General features: G+C 44.0%; 1 protein-coding gene across 1 annotated transcript in view; it reads right to left on the reverse strand.

Annotated features, from left to right (window-relative positions):
* Positions 1 to 8,202, reverse strand: part of COL17A1 (collagen type XVII alpha 1 chain) — a 41,093-nt gene extending 32,891 nt beyond the window's left edge. The window contains exons 1-7 of the mRNA XM_069459891.1: positions 8,140 to 8,202; positions 6,378 to 6,422; positions 5,310 to 5,414; positions 4,180 to 4,311; positions 3,159 to 3,206; positions 2,187 to 2,222; positions 1,139 to 1,186 (exon numbers count right to left, since the gene is read on the reverse strand). Of these exons, the coding sequence (XP_069315992.1) occupies positions 1,139 to 1,186; positions 2,187 to 2,222; positions 3,159 to 3,206; positions 4,180 to 4,311; positions 5,310 to 5,414; positions 6,378 to 6,422; positions 8,140 to 8,191 (466 nt within the window). The 5' untranslated portion in view covers positions 8,192 to 8,202. The remainder of the gene's footprint in view (positions 1 to 1,138; positions 1,187 to 2,186; positions 2,223 to 3,158; positions 3,207 to 4,179; positions 4,312 to 5,309; positions 5,415 to 6,377; positions 6,423 to 8,139) is intronic.
* Between the last annotated feature and the right edge of the window lie 14,469 nt (positions 8,203 to 22,671).

Genomic DNA, 22,671 nt, shown 5'->3' on the forward strand with positions numbered 1-22,671 from the left:
TGGAAGACACTGTCATTCAGGATCAGACAGTCAGAGAACCAAGTCCCTTAAAACAAAAGGCTTGACAGTCATCTCGTTTCCTGTGCAGGACACCTAGGATGTCAGGTCCCTGACCTTGTATGACCGGGACTGTCATACAGTGGCCCATAACTCCTAAACATTATGCTGCCTTCATATGTGATTTAATTTCAAGTCTGTCTGGCTGATCTGATTTGTAGCAAGGTGAACTAGTGGAGCGGGCTCCCTGTGCCTCCCAACATGGGAAGCAGGGGAGGAGGGAGGCATCGTCCAGGGCAGTGCAAAGAGGAATTGGACAGATTTGCAGACAACACATGCTGGAGGAAGTCCGCCTCTCCCCAACCTCTAAAGCTCCATCCTCTGGGCTCAGCAACCCCAAGCCTGTGAGGACATGGGGCGAAGTGCCGGGCCTGGAGTCAGATCCCACACCCCCACGCCGAGCTCTCTGGGCCGGCCCCCACAGCTGTCCTGAGTCGCCTGGCCCTGCTCTTTCTCCTCTTATTCTGTGTACTTGGCTCCTGCCCTAAAAGCTGAGCTCATTTCAAACTGTTGTCAAATCACCTCTAGCAAGAACAGCAGGACTCTGTCTTCCATGGACAGAGACTGGGGAGTCTCTGACCTTTGAGGTAAAGGTCAGACTCTCATACTCGACTTCTGACCCTTCTCTAATCTTAGCTGTCCCACCGTGTCCCCACCTGAACTGTTCCTCAGATGTGGGGTGCTGGTTCATCCCTCCGAGCCTAAGTAATCTGCCCTTCAGTCTCCCTCAAGTGACACCCAACCCAGGAAGGCCTCTCTGGGCCCGTCTACCTGGGCTGCTGTGGAGCGGCTCCTCCGTGCTCCCTCACCACGCTGAGTGGCAATGGGTGGCTGACTTCTCATCTCCCCACTAGTCTGTGAACTGCAGGGCAGCAGGGACCATGGCCTACTCAGCACCCAGCCCAGGCTCTGCCTCACAGAAGGCCCTTAAAGATGTTTTATGGTTGAGTGCACGCACATACACATAAACACACACACACGCACACACACAGCACACACACACACACACACACACACACACACACGGCATCAGCACTGGATTCCTGGATCCTTTCTTTTCAGCAAGGTAGTGACCACTTACATCGGGTGGATGGGGACGCACTCTGCAGGCGAACTCGAATTTCGCTCTCTGTGCAAGGGAAGAGATGGAGAAGGCTGTGAATGAAGGAGCTGGGATCACAGTCCCTGACACTGAGCTCTGAGCTGCTCTGGGATTTCTGACACAACCCTCTGGCAGCTGGAGATGTTCCGCTAAAATCCCAGGAGCAAGGAGGTCCCAATACAATCAGCAATGACGAACCCCTTTCCCGTGTCTATTTCATAATGGCCAGAACCAAGCTTCTCTCCTGCCTCTGTGGTCTCTCTGGCATTGGCAAGAGAATCCTAAAACCCATAGTGTTTACTCAGCCATTTGGCCTCTTTAGAAGTGGGAAGGGCAGGAAGTTGGTAGCTTAACATGAATAGTTAAGGTGGAGAATTGGCATCTTTCAACGATCAGCCTAAAGTTGTGGGTGGTTGGTAAACCCCTAACTTCCAAGTTAGCACGGTCAGGCCTGTAGGAAGTCTAGGCGGGTCGCGGGGAACCTGCTGAGCCTCTGAAGGATCCTGCCTCCAGCACAGCCGTGACACGCTGCCCCTACCACCCGCCTGGAGCCTGGCAAGGGCAGCTTCTCCCAGGACCACATGTATCTCCTACATCCTTGTCCAGGTAACGAGATTACAAAGCCATCATGGGGCCCTTTGTCCCTTGGAATAATGTGAAAAAAGGAGGGAGGGTTGTCTTTTGAAGTGTAAAGGCACTTAAAGCACATCTTGTGAAAGTCAATCAGGAGACTGGAAGTGAAACCAGATGTCTGTGTCCTCAGATAATCCGCAGCAGGACAAACTCCGCCCAGGTCGCTACCATGCGTTTTGATTCCTGCCTCTATATCCCTGTTAGATCACTGTCAAAAGCTACCCCTGCATCCTGACAGAGCCAGCAAAAGGTTCCCAGGATACTGTAAGCTCCATGAGGGCAGGAAGCATGTCTTATCTGTTCTTCTGTACTCCCCACTCTCCCTGGCTCAAGCATTAGCTACTCAGAAAACACTCATTGAATGAATTGGACTGAATCCAGCGATCACACTCACCTCGTGTTTGGCTCCGTCCTCTGGTTGCAGAAGATGCTGAGAAACAAAGAAATGCAATCTTAGGCTTGTATAAGACGTGGCATGCTGAATATTTTTGACATGGAGGTAGATATATTTGGGGAGAGGTTATTTTCATAGTGTGTCTAATCTACCTAAGGACTTTTCTGTATATTGGATGCTTTAGAAATGATAATTAGCTAAAGGGCAGAGAATGTTTTGCAATACTCCCGTGCATTCAGGATGTTAAATTAGCTAAAGGACTATTAAATTAGCTAACACTCAGTGTGCAAAGTTAGCTAAGATAATCTATTTGGGAGCATGATCCATTTGGACTGGCTGACTACATTGATCAAATGTATCAAAAGGCTCCCAAATCTCCCCTTTAATTTTTTATTGGAGACTGCTTTGGTTTTCCCACTGTAAGCAAATAAATAAGATTATAACCACTGTATAAACAATGATCATGTCATCAATTCATATGCACAGTGAGATTCCAAGAACATGGACCAGAGACTTAAGGCCAAGTGAAGATACAGCCTCGGGGTTCACGAGGCACACACTGTGCCCCTTGGCAGCGCACGACAGTGGAGGTGCTGTGATGGTTGGCATTTGTGACTTCTACCCTCAGCTCCTCTTGGTGGGAGGTCTCTGCGCATCTCGTGGAAGGAAGAATCCCTACAATTATTATTGCTCGGCCTTAGGGGCTTATCTGTCCAAGCCTGAACCTTGTATAAATAGCTTGCCGTTGCAGTAGTGCCATGAGCAAGAGCTTGTGACAGCAAGTTAATGTGGCTGACAGTCCCCTGAAGATGCTTCAGGATAAAAAGCAATAGGAAAACAGGTCCGCAGAGGGCTAACTCCTTTGGAAGAATCCATTTAACTCAAGGTGTCCCTGACACCCACCACTTTGTCTCCCCCAGGTATTTCCCTAGGGCCTCCACAGTTTCTTTAGAAAATAAGGAGAGGACGTACCAAATTCCTTCCGAGGGTACTCCGGAGAAGAATTGCCACTGGAGCTCCCTGGAGAGGGGATAAGACACTTAGGACAAACAACCACTTAGGCCCGTAGGGCTTCCAAGAGAGAGGACAGTGCCCGGCCACGTCTCTCTGCCCCTCCACAGCCCTCAGCAGACATTTCAGATGCACCTGGAGATACCTTTCGCCCCCTGCTCTGCTCCTCGGTTGTTAGCAACCTGGTCCCAGGCAAAATTTCCCTCCTCTGGACTAGTGAGGATTTCCTTTTAACTTGTCACCTGTGTTTAGCTCTTTCTCATCAATTCTCCCTGCATGTGGCTTCCAGAGTTCTAGTCCTGGACCTCAAATATGATTGTTTTGCTCAAAAATCTCTGTGGCTTCCCATCATGTGTAGAAGAAAGTCTAAACATCTTTTCCTAGCATTGCATCTGAGTCCCTCAAACCCTCTTCACGGAAGCACCCCCGCACTTCCCACTTTAGCCCTGGACTCTCCGGCCTGTCCTTGCTCACGCCGCTGCTGCCACAGCCTAGATGGCCCCGTCTCTCCATCTCTGGCCATCAAAATCTTACACTCAAGAAGGCCCACCTTTGATGTCACCTCCTCCAGAGAGTCTTCCCTGATTTCCTCAGCCGAACATGATAATCCCCTTTTATTCTGCATGATAGTTTTTTTATCTGTCATCTTGTCTATTAGATTCTAGGCTCCTTGAAGACGAGACCCATGTCTGATTCATTTAAGCATCCATCCAGGCGTTCTGCACGGTGCTAACACACGGCAGGCATTTGAGAAAACACTAGTTGAAAAAGTGACTAAATGGATGAATGAAGGAATCAGGGGGTGGATGAATGAATGAAATCTTCAAGTCATGGGGATCCCTAAAAGAAATGAAGGAGGAGTGGGGAGAAAGCTGTGCGGACAGACACAGGGAAGCCAGTGGCCAGTATGGGAATCTTCAAAGGACGAGTGGATTTGCTCAGGGAAGAGAACAGTTCTCTTCTACCGCGGCGGGGCTGATACCTTCGTATGTTCCATGGCGGGTGACGTGAGTTTTCCTCTCGAAGGTGGAGCCGGGAGAGTTGGGCAGAGTGGAGGCGGGAGAATGAGCCCGCCGGTAACTGGAGGTGGACGCGTGGCCGCGTACGCTGCCACCTGCAAGTGGGGAAGAGCGTAAATGCTCGTGCTGCTTCTGCAGAGATGAGCACAGTGGCTGCGGAGACCCAGTTACAATAACCGCCTCACAGCCAAGGGAGGGGCCCAGGGAGGGGCCGGGGACGCGGGGAGAGCACAACTGACGCGGCCCGTCTCAGCATTCCCCACGGAGGCGAGACTTACTCCTCCGCCTTTCCTGAGCGGACCCCTGAAAGGCAGCCGTGTCCCTCACGCACGCGACTAGGGCGCACGGACATGGAAAGGATTGGGGAACTTTTCCTGAGGCCCTGATGTGTGATCGTGGCCCACTGCCTGGATGCGCGAGAATACAGTCCGATGCAGAAGCATTCGTCCCTCCACAGGTAAGGGCAGGTGCCTTGGTCAACCTGGCCTTCTTGTGTCTTGGATCTTAGTTTTTAGTTTCACTTCAAGGTTTTTTTAAATGGCTTCAGGGGTTACGCGGGTGCTCTGTATTTTGTGTTTTGTTTTGTTTTGTTTGCTTTGTTTTGTTTTAGTTTGAAAGAGTGTTTCATTGGGAACAATGGGCTCGTGTTGGATACTTGCCCAGTGGAATCTTGCACAGTGTAGCATCCCACGTCACCAGCTTCCCTTAGCACAGTAACCCAACCGTTAAGTTTCTTTTGTTGTTGTTGATTTAAATTGTAAACTCGCAGGCGTGCACACCCTTCTCCAAAGAGAGTGATTCACTGGGGAAACAACCATCTACCCACAAAGCCTTTTTAATTAGTGATAGTTATTTATATTGGGGACTTAATGAAAACTGATCCCATTGTGCTAAGTGGATGCTGATGATTTAAAAGTCGTGCTCTCCCTGGGTGTGTGTCATTTAGACAACTCTCCGGTGACAAGCAGTTGGAATTGTCCCTTTCGTGCGCTGATTCAGGGTTGAGCCTGCCCTGTCTCCTTTGCAGGACTTTCTTGGTGGCTCTTCCTGTCCACCTGCCCTTCCCCCGACCCTCGTGCCAGTGGATACTTACTCGAGTTGATGTAGCCACTGCTGCCGTGAGTCAGGCTTTGTTTCTCCAGCCGGCTCCCTCCGCCAAGGGAGCTTGTTTTAGCATAGCCATTGCTGGTCCCCCCTTCTGCCAGAGACAAAAGCAGGTGACATTTTCAGGGAAGGTCCCCTCATCCTCCGCCCTGTGTAAACCTTCCCTGGTTTCTCACCAGGACCTTCTCAGTTTGGGTCCCTTTCCCACCCACACTGCAAGGTGCAAGCTGCCGCGCTCTGGTTTTGTTGGTTTATTTTTGATACAAATGTCTAGAGTGAATATTCTGCCTGATTGAAAAGGAAGGTTGTCTGGGTGGAGCATAGCAAGTTGTTTGCTAGGAAAATTTAAATATTAGAAAAGGCAGCTGAGTGATGAAAGCCCCTGCATCCAGGACCTGGTTGGGCCTCCTTTTTTCCCCGATGCCTGGTCAGTGCCCAGACATGGCAGCCACTAGAAGTGTCAGAGGGACGTGTCCCACCTGGCAGCCCATCCGTGCTCGGACTTCACCCACTAATGGGTGGCCTCTCCCATCCCAGCAAGCCAGGCTTTCTGGGGGTGCGGGGTAGCCGTGGGGCTCAGATCACTCTTATAGAATCCACTAAACCTAAGGGGCGCCTGGAAAAAAGTGGCCTCAACCAGAAGCTTGTCTGGAAATTCCCCTCCCCCACTCTATGCTGGGGTTGGATAAGACTTCTGACATTTTAGTGTCCAGAATAGGCAAATCTATAGAGACAGAAACTATATCTGTGGTTTCCAGGAGCTGAGCAGAGGGGAGGGAGAATGGAGGGTGACTGCTGAGGGTCACGAGGTTTCTTTTTGGGGAGGGATGGAACTGTTCTAAAATTAGACCGCAGCAATGGCTGCATGACTCTACGAATATTCTAACAACCATTGAACTGTATACTTCAAACCAGTGGATTTTGTTATACGTAAATTAACTTCAATATTGCAATTTGAAACAAAAGATATTTTTGGAGCTCCCATGGAAAAGGTTGCAGGTGTGGGGTCCTTCCCATGTGACCGACTGAGAAGAAAGCTATTGAGGCAGCCACTTACTTGGTGGTAAGGATGTAAGTCTTGTAGTTACTGTTTCAGTGATAACTAGAAAAAGACAAAGAAAAAAATGAGATCTCATGTAATGCACTGACGCCTCTGTATGTTGGCAAAGTCTAACATCTGCCATAAGCTGAGCATATTAAATTAGTTTCAGCATCGATTTTTGTGTACTTGTGCTTTAAGATATATGATCTGACCCACCCACTGTACATAAAAATATGAGCAAAAACAATGGGGTTGAATGTACCTGGGAAATAAGTTTATATCTCTTTGGAACCAGAAGAAATTACCCACGGACTTGAGACATGAGTTGTCTTGGCGTCTATGTCACTCTGTTTCTCTGTACTACTCCTTCCCAGCGGTCTCCCAGTCCAGCTGGGCCCAGCACTCTGGCTGACTTCCCTGTGTCCTTTATTAATTTAGAGGGGTTTCAAGGACATCATGATTCATTCTAAAATCTTCAGGGCCAGCCTGAGTGTAGGGAGGTGTGGCATGGAAGTTGGGGGCGGGGTCTGGGCAAGCCCCATTTGGTGCCTGGTAAAATCAGATCGATCAACATCAAAGACAGATTTGAAGAACCGAGTGACAGTTAGTCTATTGGGGTAATTAAAGCTTCAGGTGTTTTAAAGACACCAGGAAGAAAGACATCTTGTGTCCCTGAGCACCGGAGGTGGGTAGATTTCCAAAACCACAGTGTGGCCCACTTTGTGCTCTGACCACCACCTCCCTCTCTGGTGGGCTTACCTACCTAGGCGGAGCACCTACCTAGCTGGGGTCACTGGTCTTTAAAAGCAGACTTCGTGTGTGTGTGTGTGTGTGTGTGTATGTGTGTGTCTTTCATGCGCACGTGTGTGGGGAGGTTGGTGAGAGGAGAAAGTGGAGGAAGATGGTGCAGAACCATCTTGTGTCCCTTTCAGCTGTGCTGCTGGCGCCTGTTCCATCCCACAGGACTGTCACTGGCGCCACCCTCCTTCACACTGCATTTTCCTAATTAGTTGTCCTAGTAGGAACATGGGGTTATGAATGTATCAGAAACAGCATTCGATGCATAAAAGGAAATGGTTTTTCAGAGTAATGTGGCAGCTTGATTTGAATAATAGTTCTTGAGCTTTCACTAAACCTCTCATTGTATAGACCTTTGGGATTTCTTTTGACACATAAAAGTAATTTATTTCCTAACCTAAAGTTCCAAGTTTGTGGAGCCAGAATTTTTTTTTATTGGAGATATATGAAAGTCATAGACTAAGTGAAAAGTTCCCTAACTTAGAGTTGCTAGGGGGACAGTTTAAATGTTTCTGAATTTATCATTTGGACAGTTTCACAAAATAATGTGTGTTTTCAATTTTCAGTGTAGACTTTGACTATGCCGATAGTGTCATTTCAACTGTGTCTTTGCAATGACTGGGATATTATGCTTGTAGATTTCTATTGCCCTGTATCCTAAATAGGGAAATGGTTAAATAAACTATGGTGAATTCATTCAGCAGAATGTTATGCTGTCATTAAAAATGCTGGTTATGAAAACTATACATAAAAGTGGCAACTTTCATCTCTGAAGGAAAACCAGGACACATTTTGATTGCAAGTATGTTAAAACAAAAATCAACAAGAGCCATCTTATGGGAAGGCATAAAGTCCATCTAGGAACACATTTTAAAATGATATAGTGCTTATGGTGGACTTATGGATAAATTATTTGTTTCTAAATTTATATTACTTTTATAATGAAACAATTATAAATAAAAAATTCTGACGCTCTTACGTCTTTCCGTGACTTCGGTGCCATCTCGTTTGGTTTTCTTGATTCCATCCATACCATAGCCACCTGCAGGAGAAGCCGGAAACCATGAATGGCTGTGTCTCTTACCATTGCTTTTAGTAAGTACAGGTCCCTGCTGTGCAAGCTGAGACCCCAGAACTTGGTTTCTCCAATTCAAAGCTTCATCCTTTCATGTGCATTTTTTTTTTTTTTTACCAGAGTCATTCCTGTTTCTTGTCATCAAATATAGTATAGAGTAATGTAATAGTTCTTTCTACTTTGGATTCTATTCCTTTGTGCTGGGATCCTATTTTTCAGAATCTAATTGTGCAGACTGCCCCCTGCTGGGCTTGCACAGCAGATGGGCTCCCCTCACCTCTGTTTGACTGTAAACCTCCACTCTCTGCCGTGGTAATAAGTAGCTGGAGGAATCTGTCAAGGCTCGCTGTGCTATCGACTAATTCATTTTGATGTATCCCATAATGTTCAGTGTTCTATATGGAACTCTATGCACATGAGACATTCATGCTTCATTATTTAGAGTCTGGATGTGAGAATGGTCCTTGACGGATTTAAATCAGGATAAAAATCATTGTATTTGTCATACCTGTATGGAACTTTCTTTCCATAATAACCAGCTCGAGTATACTTATAGGCAGACGTAAGTAAGAAAAATAGATGAAGAGAATCTGTGCAAGATCTATAGAGCTACATAGGAGCATACATATTTGTATGTGTTTTCTGTGTTCTCCCTTCACTCTAACTCTGCTCCCGAAGAGGAAATTCGCTGCAGTCTTGTGCTCTGTGTCCCTAAGCATGGATGGTGTGAGGCCGGGCTGAGGTCGGGTGGGGGTGTGGGGGCTCCAGCCCTAAACACTCGGGAACACACAGCAAGGATCCCACCCGCACTGGGCTCCTCTTGCTGCAGTGCCTGGTCCCAGGTTCTGGAAGGACGTGAAATCTGGCTTTGCCTGTGGTTCCCTCCCCTCCCCTCACTGTCTCTTCTTCCTAGTTTATCTTTTGGTTGTAATTCAAGCTGGATTCTAGAATTCCCAGGCAGGACGCCACTTCTGCCAGGTGCCCCTGGCTTGCAGATCTCTCCTTCCCGTGTTCACCTGCCTGGTGACTTCAGGGTCAACTTATCCACCAGGCACAGTGGGTCCAGTGCCTAGACCCACGGCACTTTTTGGGGTCCATAAAAATATTTTAATTTCTTTTAAAGTCAGAAGGAAAAACAAACATAATCTAACCTGGATTACATACTTCTTTATACCAATGCAGTTGTAAAATATCATTTTAGAAAGTTTTTTTCTGGAAGAAGGGGCCCGCCAAGGCAAAAGTGTCTAGGGCTCATGAAAGTCATACTGTGGCTCTGGGTGACTTCCCCGCTGAAACCCAAGACCACGTGAGACCAGTTGATCAACTACCTCATGGAATTAACCAGGACGGTGCAGTTAGCTTCAGGGCCTGGTCAAATGTGCCAACTTCTTGCTCATCGGTGTTTCTTAAACGCAGCTCCAGGCGAGGAATGAGGCATCATGGAAAAAATCCTAGCCGGATCTGAGAAGCCACAGGGTATCTTTACAGATGTGTTTCCTGGAACCCAGAGGAGGGCTCCATAAGCAGGGTAGCAGGGGAGGCCAGCCTCATCAGAAGGCCAAGCCTGGCCCGTGACCACGTCTGCATTCCAGCTACAACTTGTACGGCTTGTATCATGCAAAGCCACGTGCAGCTGACACCCTCTTTGAAATCCTGTGTTAAGCATTAATTGCCTTTGGTGCCTCAAAAGTCCCTTTACACTTTGTTTTTTTAGTTGATCATTAGCTGTGGGCCAGGAGGCATTTGGGGAGATGAAACATTTAAATGCCCCTCACTGCCCGTGGGGAGGTGACTAACTCCCTAGGATGGCACCTGAATTGATATAAAAAAAAAAATATATATATATATATACACATATATATTTGAGACAGAGTCTCACTCTGTTGCCTGGACTAGAGTGCCGTGGCGTCAGCCTAGCTCACAGCAATCTCAAACTCTTGGGCTCAAGCAATCCTCCTGCCTCAGCCTCCCGAGTAGCTGGGACTACAGGCATGCGCCACCATGCCCGGCTAATTTTTCTATATATATTTTTAGCTGTCCATATAATTTCTTTCTATTTTTAGTAGAGATGGGGTCTCGCTCTTGCTCAGGCTGGTCTCGAACTCCTGAGCTCAAACAATCCTCCCCGCCTTGGCCTCCCAGAATGCTAGGATTACAGGTGTGAGCCACCACGCCCAGCCTGATATAAAATATTATCCTGAAAGGAACTGTTTATAGCAATTCATGGAAACTTACTTCCCACAAGTTATTGCTTATTTTGGTCCTTCAATGAAAGTTGCTGCCAGCAGCTATATGTTTGGGATTGGCTGTAGCACTTGTAGCATCTAGGCAGACAGATGATAGCTTGGTTTGCTGAGTTCAGTCTCCAGGTAGCAAACCTGGCAAGTTCTTTCTGTCTCCAGAAAAATAACAGGCATTTCTAGGCCCCCCCATCTTTTCCCTAAATCATAGTAACAAAATCTTGATATCTGCAGCAAAAATCCAAGGGTTCCCCAACTTCCAGAGGACACGAAGCGATGGCCTACTAAGAAATCAGATGCCCTCCTTCAAGGGCTGGGAGCTCCTTATTGGAAGGTACCCTGCACATAGAACCGGCACTAGGTAGGTACAGGTAGATGCCTCTGTCTCAGCCTGAAGCCACTCAAATGGCTGTGTGTCCCACGGCTATGCAGAATTCTCTGCCAGGCTGATGGTCTGAGTGAGGTCAGGGGTGTGTTGGGAGATGGATTCCTTTAAACCAAATGTAAGAGGAAACTTTCTATACGTGAGTTATTAAATGGAGAATGATGGGATCAGGCACAAACCGAGACTAGGATCATCCCATGAGACCTGTTGCATTCTCACAGGACTTCTTTTTTAAACATTTTAAGTGCTGATAGTTTTTAAAGGTGTAACATTAGGGAAGGAGAGTTGCCTGACCAGGTACGTGCCCGAGCCTGCCTCTCCTAGCAGTACTCACCAGGGCCCTTGGCTTCCAGAAACACTACTTACTGAAAAGCACTGTCAAAGAGCATAATTTCTAACTTCTTGGATATTTGGGCCACTTTACTAGAGCTAAGGATGAGCAAATCATCCAAGTTCTCAATTCCAAAATTATACAAATTTCCATCCATAGATCTACAGTGCTGCTTTGAGGTTATTTCATAGCTACTACTCTTTTGAAGATGTAAAAATGATCCCATGTCATTTTCTCGTGCAAGAAGACACAATTTAAAATCATTTCTCTACTTTTATGATTTTTTTCCCCTTCTACTTTATTTAAATGATGTCAAATCTGCTAAAACTCTTCAGATGATGATGCGGTCTAACACACACACAATCAAGGACAAGTCACTGGTAGTGATAATAAATCATCACATTGATCTTATCTTATTCTAATGACACATGAAACATTTTATTCCTGATACAACAAAGAGAATGAAGAAGCTAAGTGTTTTTCTCTCTATTTTTAATTTTAGGAACAAATGTTCCTATACTCTGTTAAGGCATTGCAATATTTTTACAGCGTTTATTACTCCAATCTCTGTACACTTTAAATTTTAAAACAAAACAAAAGCAAAATTGCCAAAGCATGAGAAAACCATCCACTGGCTCTTGACCTGGTAACACAAAAGGGCCAAGAACACAGTCTGACGGCCAGAAAAACCAGTGCCCTCGGGTTGACTGTCCAGGGGCTTTGTCTCTCCAGCACCCCAGAGATAGGGCTGCTGCTCGCAATATTTGGCACCCTGGATTTTCATGAATGGGAGCCGGTGGGCACCAGCTTTGTGATTATGCGGGGGCTTGTTTAACGCTGTGTTCTGCTACCATTAATGGTGGCAGATGAAACATACAAGGTAAACGCAGACTTCTTTTGGTCAGTCATCATCTAAGAATGTGCTTAGTTTTTAGGTCTGATCAGGTTCACCAGTCTAAGGAGTTTCTGTGCAAGTTTGAAGCAGGACTGTTCCCTTTAACTGCCCCCATGTAAATGCTGCTCAGGTTCATGCGGGGGTTTTGGGGGGCCTAAAAGTAAAGCAGACCCCCTCTGATTTTCTGCAAGGTATCCTCAGGGCCAGGCATCTGTTTTAGGTTAGTTCTGACTTAGATCTCTACTTTGGCACTAAGACAGAAACACAGATGTGAGAAGAAACAATTCTGCTTTTCAAACGAATACCTTTGAAAAATCTCACTCCATTTTATGGACATTACGAATCCAACTATTAGACTACTGATCAGCTGCCTCTGAGAAGAAGTAATTTGCCAGAGGTTTTGCCTTCACTTCAAAAAGTAAAGTGATAATTTGTCAGTTAGCAGTTAACGTGGTCCGGTTAGATCCCTAAACTGGTAATTCTCACCTCAAAGTGATTTTTTTGGGAGAAATGGGACCACAGTAAGAGTATGTACCCAGAAAAAAATTTCCTTTCTTTTTTGTCTTCCTCCAAGTTTGATTCTAGGAAATTCCTGGATTAATTAGACCACTTCAAAGATTTCAATTCACTCTAGATTTAGGGGCAGGAGCAATTTTATAGCATGATAAACAGCAATATTTGCCCAGACCCTGAGTTTAAGCAGAGAGGCCCGGGAGCACAGGGGCTGCTTCTAGAAGGAACCCCCAACTCCCTACATTTAACTTCACCTCTGAGCTGTTCTCTTCTGTCCAGTGGGGAGAGAGAAACAGAGGGAGGGAAAATTGAGGTGGAGAGAGAAGGAATTATATGCCCTTATCATATTCTAAATAAAACAACTTAATATGAGTCATTTAACAATACTGAAAATACACAGAAAAATCTTGCCACTAGAGCCTTGTGTATCTTAACTGGTCTTCTCCTCCTTCCCATTCATGGACCTTTCTTGTTTCCTTTAAAAGACCTACCCTAAGCAGAAAGCATCTACCAAAGTCACCGTTTGTAGCCAATTAATCACTTCAACCAGAATACAGAAACTAAAGAACTTTACTTTCTTTTCTTCAATACACATTTAATTTCTCAATGGCAAACCTTAAATCAAAGTCTCAGAAGGAGGGAGAAAGGTCAGTCTTCTTATTACTTACCTGGCTTGGGATTTTGAAGGAAACAACTTTCAATAATCTTCCCCTGACGCCTTCTTCTAGAATTCGCAGTGCCCACTTTTTTTATCCAGACCCAGCCAAGGTGTGTTAAAGCTGAGTGATCTTTCAAAAATGTTCACTTCTCTCCACCTTGTTTCTTTCAGCTCTGTGCTTCCAAACAAGTCCTGACAAAGGTGTGTCGTGGTTTACAGCCTTACCCCACCCTTCCAATTATCTGACACTTGCTGTATTTAAAAAAAAAAAATCTGCCTCCAGGAATCAAACTTTACAAAAAGGTGGAAAGCTGCTCCTACCAGCTTAGGTAAATTAACCATTTGCAGACCCGCGAGGAAAGGGAAGAAAGGACCAGCATAAAGGAAAGTCCCTTGTATTACTGCTGTCACAGCTGGAGAACTGCCATGACTTGGTGATCTCCTTCCTCGGTGCCACAGGATACTGGAATCTCAGTATGCATGACTCACGGGGCACACACGTGAGGGCCTGTGGTCAGAGTGCCTGAGCCCTAGAAAACCTGTGATGTTGGCAGGACTTATATATATTCAAGACCTGTTTCCCCTGGATGTATCTCTGTCTTCTTTCCCCCATTCTGACTCAAGCCAGGTCAAGTCCATCTGGAGAAAATAGTTGGTTAATTAATTCATAATGAGTTGTTAATGACTGAAAATGCTGAGCTACTGGTGGAGTAGGGGTTCATTTTAAAAAGGAGGTAACCAGATATAGTGATGCCAACCTAAAAGAGTGACATGTTAGTGTTGGGGTTTTAGGCATTGATCCAGCTAATAATGGAGACAGATGCTGTTGGGGAGGGGTAAGGACCATTTTATCCTTCAAAGCAGGTGACCACATAAGTCACCATGCACCTAAGGATGTGCATGGGCTCCCGATGCCCTGTAACTCCAAATACATTCCAGGGGGACTTTAGGTTTTCCTAGAGGGTCAATTTGCATCAATCTAGATAGTTTTCATGGATACCTGGACAGCGTCAGGTTTTCCAGGGCCCCCAAAGACTAGCTTCAGACTCTTGGGTTGGTAAAATGGGAGTCTGAACCTGGAACGGGTGCAGGTGCTCCTTTGGGGCCATAGCACATTCCTAGGACTCTTTCCCAGGTCTGAGGTATCATCCTAGGATCCTGGAAAGAGCCATGGGGTTCCTGCACCCTGCTACTGTGGGCACTCACACTCCTCGGAGGGATAGCAGACCATTGAGAACCACCTGCGGGGCTTTTGCTCCTAAACTTCTCATATTCTGCACCAGAATAACGTATTTCAGAACCTTTTCAATGATCTAGCATTTGACACTTGCTTTCTGGGATGTTCTTGCCTTCCACAAATAAATGCTTATTCAACATGCCTGTGGTCAATGTCATAGGAGGAGAACATTGAAGAACCCAGAAGACACACAGCTTTCAGCATAAAATTGACATATCCCTGTATCATTCATTCGTTTATTCATGAATTAAACAGAAATATATTGGCTCCTGCTTGGAGCCAGACATTGAACTACGTGCTGAGAGTTCAATGGTGAAGTGTGGACATATTCCCTGTCCTTACAGAGTTCACAGTCCAGTGGAGCGAGACAGGCCTTAAACAGTGTATTAGTTGGCTAGGGCTGCCATAGCAAAATACCATAGACTGGATGGCTGAAACAACAGAAATTTATTTTCTCACAGTTCTGGAGGATGGAAGTCCAAGATTAAGGCATGAACAGGTTTGATTTCTCCTGAGGCCCCTCTCCTTGGCTTGAAGATGCCACCTTCTTACTGCGCTGGGCCCTCATATGGGCTTTCTTTGTGCATGTACATCCCCGCTGTCTCTCTCTGTATGTCCTAATCTCCTCTTCTTATAAGGACACCGGTCAGATTGGATTAGGGCCCACCATAAAGGCCTCATTTTAACTTAATTACTTCTTTGAAGGCCCTGTCTCCAAATACAGTCACCTTCTGAAGTACTGGGTGTTAGAGCTTCACATGTGAATTTTGGAGGGACACAATTCAGTCCATAGCAAACAGTTATGTGCAAATATATAATTAAGAATGCAATAACTATTATAAAGAATGAGTATTGGATGCCATAAGTGAACATAAGAGGAGACATAGACTCGGGGAAGGCTGTTAGGGAAAGTCCTGCTAAGAAAGTGATATGGAAGCGAATAGATGAAGGTTGAATGGAAATCACACAGGTGGTGGGAGGGATCGAGATTGTTCTGGGAAAGAGTCTTCAGAAGGCTGTGAGGTGGGAGCAGCACGGTGAGTTGGAGGAACAGAGATGAGGCCAATGTGTTGAGGACATCAGTGAGGGAAGCTGGGGAGGGGGCAGGCCTCAGAGGCCATGGAGGGCTGTGCTGCACAGAACCCGGCAAATGCCCTTAAATCAACATTCAGGAGCAACTCTTTATGGGAGCCGTATGAGTGTCTGGTTTATTAATCCTAGAAAAGAAGAGAGGCTGCAACCGATGCTAAGGTCTATTATGCACTACATATCTTACATCCATTATCTCACATAATCCCCACGGCACCTCTAAGGCACATATACCATTATTATCTTCAGTTTATAGCTGATAAAAGTGACCTTCAAGAGGCTGAGCAACCAGGCCAAAGATTTTACATCTCATAAGCAGCAGAGTCCATATTCCACTGGACTCTTGAACCTTAGTTTCCCACTGCCTTGTGTGCTATGAAAATGTAAGTGTGCCCAAAGCATTGAAATGAAAGAAGACAGGCAATATCAAAACAGATCAGGCTGAGGGCAAGTGACTACTTAAATAAAAACCGAAACCATCTGAGCAGCGCAGATGTTTTCAGTCGACAGCACTATGGTGTTGGAATAACTTATTGATGATTTTAAATAGGAATCTGTTTAGAGGACTCGGCAACCATAGACCAATCAATTATTCAGCTATAACTGCCATATAAAACCAAACATGCCAAGCAGCCATCAGAATCCTCCCCTTGGCTTCCTACAATCAGACTGGTATTCTCTAGGTACAGTGGAGACCACAGATCCATGATAGATAAATTCCTAAGTTAACTGATCGAGACTCCACTAAGCTAACTGAATAGCTGATAAGCCTGTGGTGTGTGTGTGTGTGTGTGTGTGTGTGCGCGCGCGCCCGTGCATGTTCCAACATATTCACATGTGGACGTGTGAGTACTGTTTGCAGAATCCTATACTAGGCACTTTAGGGGAGAAGAAAATTAAAAGAATTCAAATACATTCTAGTTACTCAAGGTTCATGTTTATTGTCCTTGGCAAAACTGTGAATAAGACTTAATTGGTACTTACATTGGTACACGGAGTGCAAGAAACCTTATGTTCGTTCAACATTCATGTTTTAAGTTCCTACCATATGCCTGGGACTAGGGGAGTTGTCTTGTAAATGTTTTAAATTGACCAGAAAACAACAAAATTCTTGCCAAAATGCAGCAAAGAGTCAGCTTTAGGAAATAGAAGTGACTAAGACACCGGAAAGGTGTTTCTTGCTTCCTCACTGCATTCGGGGGTATGTTTATGAGTCACATTAATCAGTTTTTGATTGACTAGAAATAAAAGTTCCTTAAAAGGCAACTGGAAAAATAGTCATCCTTCCAAAATTATCCACTGACTTTTCAATGGGTCGGGGAGAAAGGATGTCTGTTCCCTGTGGCTCAGATTGGCACCAAGTGACTGGATGCACCATTGCTCCCTGAGCAATGTGAGGACAGGTGGCTTCTGCTTTTTGTGGCTGATGCGTTTCTGAAAAGTGATTGGTAAACCCAGTTTTTGGTGGCCAGGATGAGTGCTTTTGTCAGTGACGGTTCGCTACCTCATTCATCTTTGTTAATGCAGATTTTCTTTGTGTGTTTGGTTTAAAGGGGTGTATACCCTGTGGGTAGATTTCTACCTATTCTGTGACTCTCGTAAAACAGCAAACATCACGTGGCAGTGCTACAAAGTGCTTATGATGTTTTCATCCAGGGATTCTAAAGCTCTGGGACACATGTGCCCTCCATTCCTAACAGACAATGAGAAGTAGAGTTTCCTGGGAAGGAGGTGAGAGAAAATAACTTTAGTGAGATAACTCCAGTATCTACAATTGTTGATTCAGCTCTTTTGTTGGACAGTAAATCCACTGACTTTTCAAAAACCAATTCCTACATATTAAAATAAAAATAATACAATAATTATTTGTTAGAGTTTGCTACTACTGTTCTAAGACTAGAAGACCATATTTCTGCACGTGCTTCTGGATAATAAGGCTTCCTTGTAAACAATTATGGCAACAGCATATGTCACTGTTCGTGCAGCAGGTCGGCTTTTGGAAGGATGCAGCTGAGAGTGTACCAATCCCTACCCTTCACCTGCGGGCTTAAGGTCTCCACCTGCTCTTCCTGTCTATAATGCTTCTTGAGTTGTCCCCAGTTGTGTTCCTTGTTACCTTTATCATAATGACAATGCACCCTGGTTTCCTTTCTTCCATTCCCAACTTCAGATCTATTCATTCATTTATCCATTCAAAACCCATACGTATTTGTTGAGTGAGTAAACCACTACCTATTGAGTGTCCATCGTGAGCATTGAGTGTATAGAAACAATTGAGGGTGAGATGTAAAACCTGTCTTCAAGGAATTTACAATGTAAAAAAAAAAAAAAGATATATGGATATATTCACCAGCCATACAAATAATGACAACATAGGGAGAATGTCAACCATCAGAGAGTTAAGAACTATGGAAATCCATTCCCAGCGGGAGACATCAGCCACTGCCTCATGAAAGAGGTGCCATTTGAGCCTTAAAGGACGGCTGGCAGTAGGGAGCCAAGGGTGGAGGTGGCATTTCAAGTCCAGAGTGAGAGGCACAGACACAGGAAGGAGCAAGGCTCGGGTGAAGAGTGGAGGGACAGGAAGGAGAGAGGACAGGCGAGGTCGGAAGGCCAGGCTGTGCCAATGTGATGGCGGGGAATCTGATGTGCGGGTCTGAGGAGTGTCTGCGTCATCCTGAGGAGGAGGAGGAGTTGTCAGACGTTCCACTGCATTGAACAAGGATTAATTTGGTGACGACGGAGACAGTGGAGCAGAACAGAAAGAGACAAGATAGACTGATGAGGATGCTCTAGCGATAGCTTAGTAAAGAGTGTGCACTTGAGCAAGGCTAAGAAGAAAAAGGAGAAGGAACTGAATGGGGTAAGATCAGCGAGGCTGGATGTAGACAATGACACTCATTTAGTGGTTGCTGTTAGGATGAGAGAGACTGCAGGCTACCACGATGCTGAGACTTTTCCAGGCCGTCCACTGACCACAGCGACTTCCTTCCCTTTCCCTGCCAAGTTGCTTCCTCAAAAGTCCACGTGTTAGAGCTTACATTCCAGAGGAAGATATGAAAACAACAACAACAAAATTATGCCCTGTGGATTGGACTCTTCCCTGCCCCCATTTTGTCCTGTGTTCACCACCTAACACATTATGAATGGGAGGTTTTAAAAAAAGGGTTTAGTTTTCCATCTTGAAGAATTCAGATGTTAAGACTATAGGATAATATTAATATCCCCTGTGAGTGATTCGTTTAATTAGTTTTAAACCGCCGTATGTTATTTCTAACACATGCCCTACTAAATTATCTGTAACTTGTTTCTAATAATTTAACATTTGTAAATTAGTTTTATCAAAAGACAACAATGAGCCAAAGAAGCGTCAGCCTTAGCAGTTGCTCCCCTTTTGCTATGGTTTGAATTGTGTCCCTGAAAGTAGTTCATGAGCTGGAAACTTTATTCCCAATGCAACAGTGTGGACAGGTGGGACCTTTAAGAGGGGATCAGGTCATGAAGCTTTGACCCTCATGAGTGCATTCGTGCCATTATCGTGGGAGTGGGTTGTTATGGGAATGGGTTCATGTGAAAAGGATGAATTCGGCTCCTCTCTCTCTCTCTCTCTTTGTCTCTCTCCCAAGTAATGCCTTCTGCCATTTTATGACACAGCAAGAAGGATGCCAGCCCTTCAGTCTTGGACCTCCCAGCCTCCAGAATCATGAGCCAAATAAATTTCTTTTCTTTACAAACTCTCCAGTTTCTGGTATTCTGTCATAGCAGCGCAAAACAGACAAAGACACCTTTTATAATCAGAGAAAAAATATCTCAAAAGATTCCCCCACTTAGTGGAAGAAAGAAAATCCTCCCGCCAGGGTGGGAAGTCATTTCTAGTCTCGTGCTTGGCAATGTCTCCCTACCTCCCCTGGCAGGGGGAAGGCTGTCCAAGAGCTGGGGTAAGCCAACTCAGCCGCACTTTGCTCAGAAATGACAGGGGAGGGGTGTCAGAAGCATCCAGGAGAGGAAACATTCAATGCTGCTCGCAGAAAAACATATGCTCTCAGAAGTGAGTGATTTTATGTAAATAGACTAGTGGATTGAAATTTGTGTTAGGTTTGATCCCTATTGGGGAGCAAGGAAAAACAATTCAACAAAACAGCAGGAAGCCACCTGACAGATGGATTCATTGCTGGATTTTCATGGCTTTTAGGCCAAAGAGCTGAAAAGTCTGCGTCAGGTGATGAGCATTCTTTTGCGCTGTAGGCCATGATTCAGGAGATGGGCTTGGTTTTCACAAAACATGTCCACACAAGGACTGTCTTCATTAACATGAAGACCGCACCCTATTGTCTGGTTTGTGGTTGCCACAATTTTCCTCACGGGCATATTTCCTCTGGTACATAGACTCACGCTGAGAATCAGGTATCTTGGCCTGACATACGCATTGACTCAACATCCCACTGATTATGACACGCCTCTAAAAGTTTGTGAACGTTTGTTATGCCAATGGTTCCCAACTTGCATTTTGAGGACCCTGGTGTTTTTAGCAATTTGCCAGAATCAGATGCAAATCAGATAATTTACATCCAGTAAAATTCATTCTTTTTAGTATTCTATGTGTTTTGACAAATGCATATAGTCATGTAACCACCACCATATTCAAGCTATAGAACAGTCCCACTGCACCCCCAAATGCCCTGGTGCTCCATTGTGATCCACCCCCATCTCTAGACCCTGGCAACTTCTGATCTGTTTTCTATGCCTACAGTTTTGCCTTGTCCAGAATGTCACATAAATGGAATCGAACAACATGTAACCTTTTGGATCTGACTTTTTTGACCCAGAATTGGAGATTCATTCATGTCATAAAACATCATTAGTTTGTCTCTCTTTATTGCTGAGTAACATTCCATTGTTTGGATCTACAATTGTTTGCACATTTATATGTTGATGGACATTTGGATAGTTTCGAATTTTTGTCTATTATGAATAAAGTTGCTATAAACATTCATGTACAGATTTTGTATGAACATAAGATTTCATTTCTTCTTGGTAAACAACTAGGAGTAAAATGCTGGTCTAGGTAAACATGTATTTATAAGAAACTGGCAAATGGTTTTCCAAAGCATTTGTACCATTTTGCATTCCCACTAGCAATGTGTAGAAGTTCCAGGTGTTCTGCATCATTGCCAGCTCTTGATGTTATCAGTCTATGTGATTTTAGCCATTCTAATAAGTACAGAGTGATATTTCATTGTGGTTTTTATTTGCATTTCTCTAGCGACTAACAATGTGGCTTATCTTTTCATGCGTTTATTTGCCATTCGTATATCTTCTTTGGTAAGGTGTCTGTTCAAATCTTTGCCCATTTTAGAACTGAGTTATTTTCTTGTCATTGAATTTTGACAGTTCTTTATATCTTCTGGATACAAGCCCTTTATCAGACAGTTGTTTTTTCAAATATTTTATCCCAGTCTATGGCTACACTTGCCATTTTCTTAACAAAGTCTTTTGCAGAGGAAGTCCAATTTATCATTTTTTCCTATTATGACTCATATATTGATGTCATATCTAAGAAATCTCTGCCTGATCCATGTTCACAAGGATTTTCTTGTATATTTTCTTCTAAAAATGTTATTATTTTCAGCTTTACATTTATGGCTATGAACAATTTTGAGTTAATTTTTGTATAAAGTGAGAGGTATGGATCCAGGTTAAGTTTTAGGTTTTTTATTTTCAATTTTTTCTAGAGATAAGGTCTTGCTATGTTGCTCAGGCTGGACTCAAACTCCTGGAGTCCCACAATCTTCCTGCTGGGACTACAGGCGCATTGATCACATGTCACTGTGCCCAGCTCAAGGTTTATTTTGTTATATAAGGCTGTCCAGTTGTTCTAAAACCATTTGTTAAAAAGATTATCCTTTCTCCATTGAATTGCCCCTCCAACATTGTCAAAAATCAACCACTCACAAAAGTATGGATCTATTCTTATTTCTCTATTATATTCTGTTGATCTATGTATCTACCCTTCACCAATACCGTACTGTCTTAACTGCTGTAACAATATAATAAGTCTTGAAATCAGAAAGTATAAACCCTATGGATGTTTCCATTGTGTAATGGTGAGTGCTCTGGACTCTGAATCCAGAAAGTGTAAATCCTCCAACTTTGGGGTTTTGGCTGTTCCAGTTCCTTAGTTTTTCCCTATAAATTTTAAAATTACCTTGTTGATTTCCAAAGAAAATCTTGTTGGTAAATCTATTGAGATTGTATTGAATTATAGATCAATTTGGGGAATAGAGGATATCTTAACCATAATGTGTCTTGCAATCTACAAACATGGTGTATCTTTCCATTTACATACATTTAAAAATTTTTTTTACCAGTGTTTTATAGTTTTCAGCATACAGACCTTGCACATATTTTGTTAGGTTTATACCAAAGTATTTAATATTTTATGGTGCTATTTTAGATACTTTTATAAACTTTTATTTTCCAATTTTTCATCAATAATATATAGAAGTATAGTTTTTGTATATTGGCTTTGTATACCATAATGTTGCTAAACATACTTAATAGTTCTAGTACAATTTTGGATATTCTTTGGAATTTTTTATGTAGACAGCCATATCATCTGTGAATGGTATGACTCTTAAAATGATTCTTATTTTTCAGTAAAGAAATGCCTTTTATTTCTTTTCTTGCACATTCTCTAGAGAACCTCCAGTACCATGTTGACTAGAATGAGGAGCACATCTTTGACTTGTTCCCAGTGTTGGAGTAAAGCATTTAATGTTTCGCCATTGCATATCATGCTAGCAGTAGGCTTTCTGTAGATCCTTTCTAAAGGGTTGAGAAAATTCCCTTCGTTCCTAGTTTGCTGAGAATTTTTTTTTTTTAAATCATGAATGGGTGTTGATTTCAAATGCTTTTTCTGCATCTATTGAAAAATTATATGATTTGTCTTTTTCAGTCTTTCTATATGGTGGTTACATTGATTTTTTTAAAAATTTGGTTCTTTTTCATTTCTATCTCTATTAATATTTTCTGCTTAGTGAGGCATTGTACTCATACTGTCTTTTAGTTATTTAGATTTGGTTTCTTGG

Source organism: Eulemur rufifrons, chromosome 28, assembly GCF_041146395.1.
Source record: "Eulemur rufifrons isolate Redbay chromosome 28, OSU_ERuf_1, whole genome shotgun sequence".
NCBI classification, from domain to species: domain Eukaryota; kingdom Metazoa; phylum Chordata; class Mammalia; order Primates; family Lemuridae; genus Eulemur; species Eulemur rufifrons.